This window comes from Emiliania huxleyi (genome assembly GCF_000372725.1).
Source record: "Emiliania huxleyi CCMP1516 unplaced genomic scaffold EMIHUscaffold_8453, whole genome shotgun sequence".
Lineage (NCBI taxonomy): Eukaryota > Haptophyta > Isochrysidales > Noelaerhabdaceae > Emiliania > Emiliania huxleyi.
Window position 1 is genome coordinate 1 of NW_005195700.1, and position 1,254 is coordinate 1,254.

Here is a 1,254-nt window from a genome sequence, read left to right on the forward strand (position 1 = left end):
CCGCCGCCTCAATACGCGTTTGGCTGGCCGTCGCCGCGCCCTCCTGCGCGGTCTGATGCGACGGGAGTCGGTCACTCGCCTCGAGCCGCGCCATTCTCTCTGCGAGCCGTGCCACCGCCGCTTCCACCACCTGCGAGGGGTTGCCGAGGGGCGTGAGCGATCCATCTGGCCGCCTCGGAGAGGGGGGGGGAAGGGGGTTCGCCCACCGCGGCCTCTAGTTCCCTCGCCGCGTCGCCCGCGGCGTCCTCGTCGGCGCTCGAGCCCAACGTCTCAGCGGCACCGGGTGAGGGGGGCGCAGCACCCTGCTCCTCGGCCCCGCCGCTCGCTCCGCGCCCTCGCCCCTCCTCCTCCAAGCTCTCACCCCGCCCGCCCACCTCCTCTCCACCCTCGCCCCCCTCCTCGCCCCCCTCCTCCTCGCCCCCCTCCTCCTCGCCCCCCTCCTCCTCGCTCCCCTCCTCCTCCTCGCCCCCCTCCTCCTCCTCGCTCCCCTCCTCCTCTCCCCCCCCCTCCTCGTCGCGGAGCTGCGCGAGGAGCTGCTCCGGCGCCGGCACCACGCTCCTCGCCTCGGCCGCCTCCGCCTCGATCGCCGCGAGCACGCGCCTCCGCGACGCCGCCGCCTGCCGGAGCGACTCGTCCACGCCCTCCTGCGCGATCGCGTCCGAAACGGCCGCCTCTTCGCGCCACGCCACGTCCCACAGCAGCGCCGCGTCGCCGCCGCCCACGGAGAGGAGAGTGCGGCCGTCGGGGGAGAAAGCGAGGCCGGCGACGTGGTCGACGTGGCCGACGTACCGCTCGCACGCGTGCAGCGGCGCGGCTCGCACGCCTAGTCTCGGCGAACCTCGGTGAATCCCGGCGCATCTCACGCGCGGGGTGGCGCGGGCCCCCCGCCGGGCCGCTGCAGCGCCGCCGTCGCCCACGCGCGCAGCATGCCGTCGGCGCCGGCCGAGACGAGGAACCGCCCGTCGGGCGAGACGGCGAGCGCCTATCCCGGGGGTGAGTCTCGGGTGATCTCGGGCGATCTCGGGTGATCTCCGACCCGAGACGGCGAGCGCCTACAGCGGTGCGCGGCCAGGCGCCTCGAGGCTCCGAGAAGCAGCCTGCCCGCCGGCGAGGGGGCGGAGAGCGCGTCGGGCAGCGACGGGTGCGCGCGGGTGGCGACGGAGCGCACGGTCGCAGAGGCGGCGGCGCCGTCCTCGCCGTCGGCGAAGGTGACGCAGATCAGCTCGCAGCCGCCGGGGCGGCGTAGAGCGCCCT

The 1,254-nt window shown here is 76.5% G+C and overlaps 1 protein-coding gene across 1 annotated transcript; it reads right to left on the reverse strand.

The window, feature by feature from the left end:
- Window positions 1-8: 8 nt before the first annotated feature.
- EMIHUDRAFT_258961 (hypothetical protein) lies at window positions 9-1,222 on the reverse strand (the record flags this gene model as incomplete). The annotated part of the gene is made up of 5 exons (XM_005758654.1): window positions 9-43; window positions 76-130; window positions 207-302; window positions 552-823; window positions 1,057-1,222. Coding segments are annotated over 5 exons (624 nt in total), but the record flags the coding sequence as incomplete, so codon positions are not given.
- Window positions 1,223-1,254: the final 32 nt, after the last annotated feature.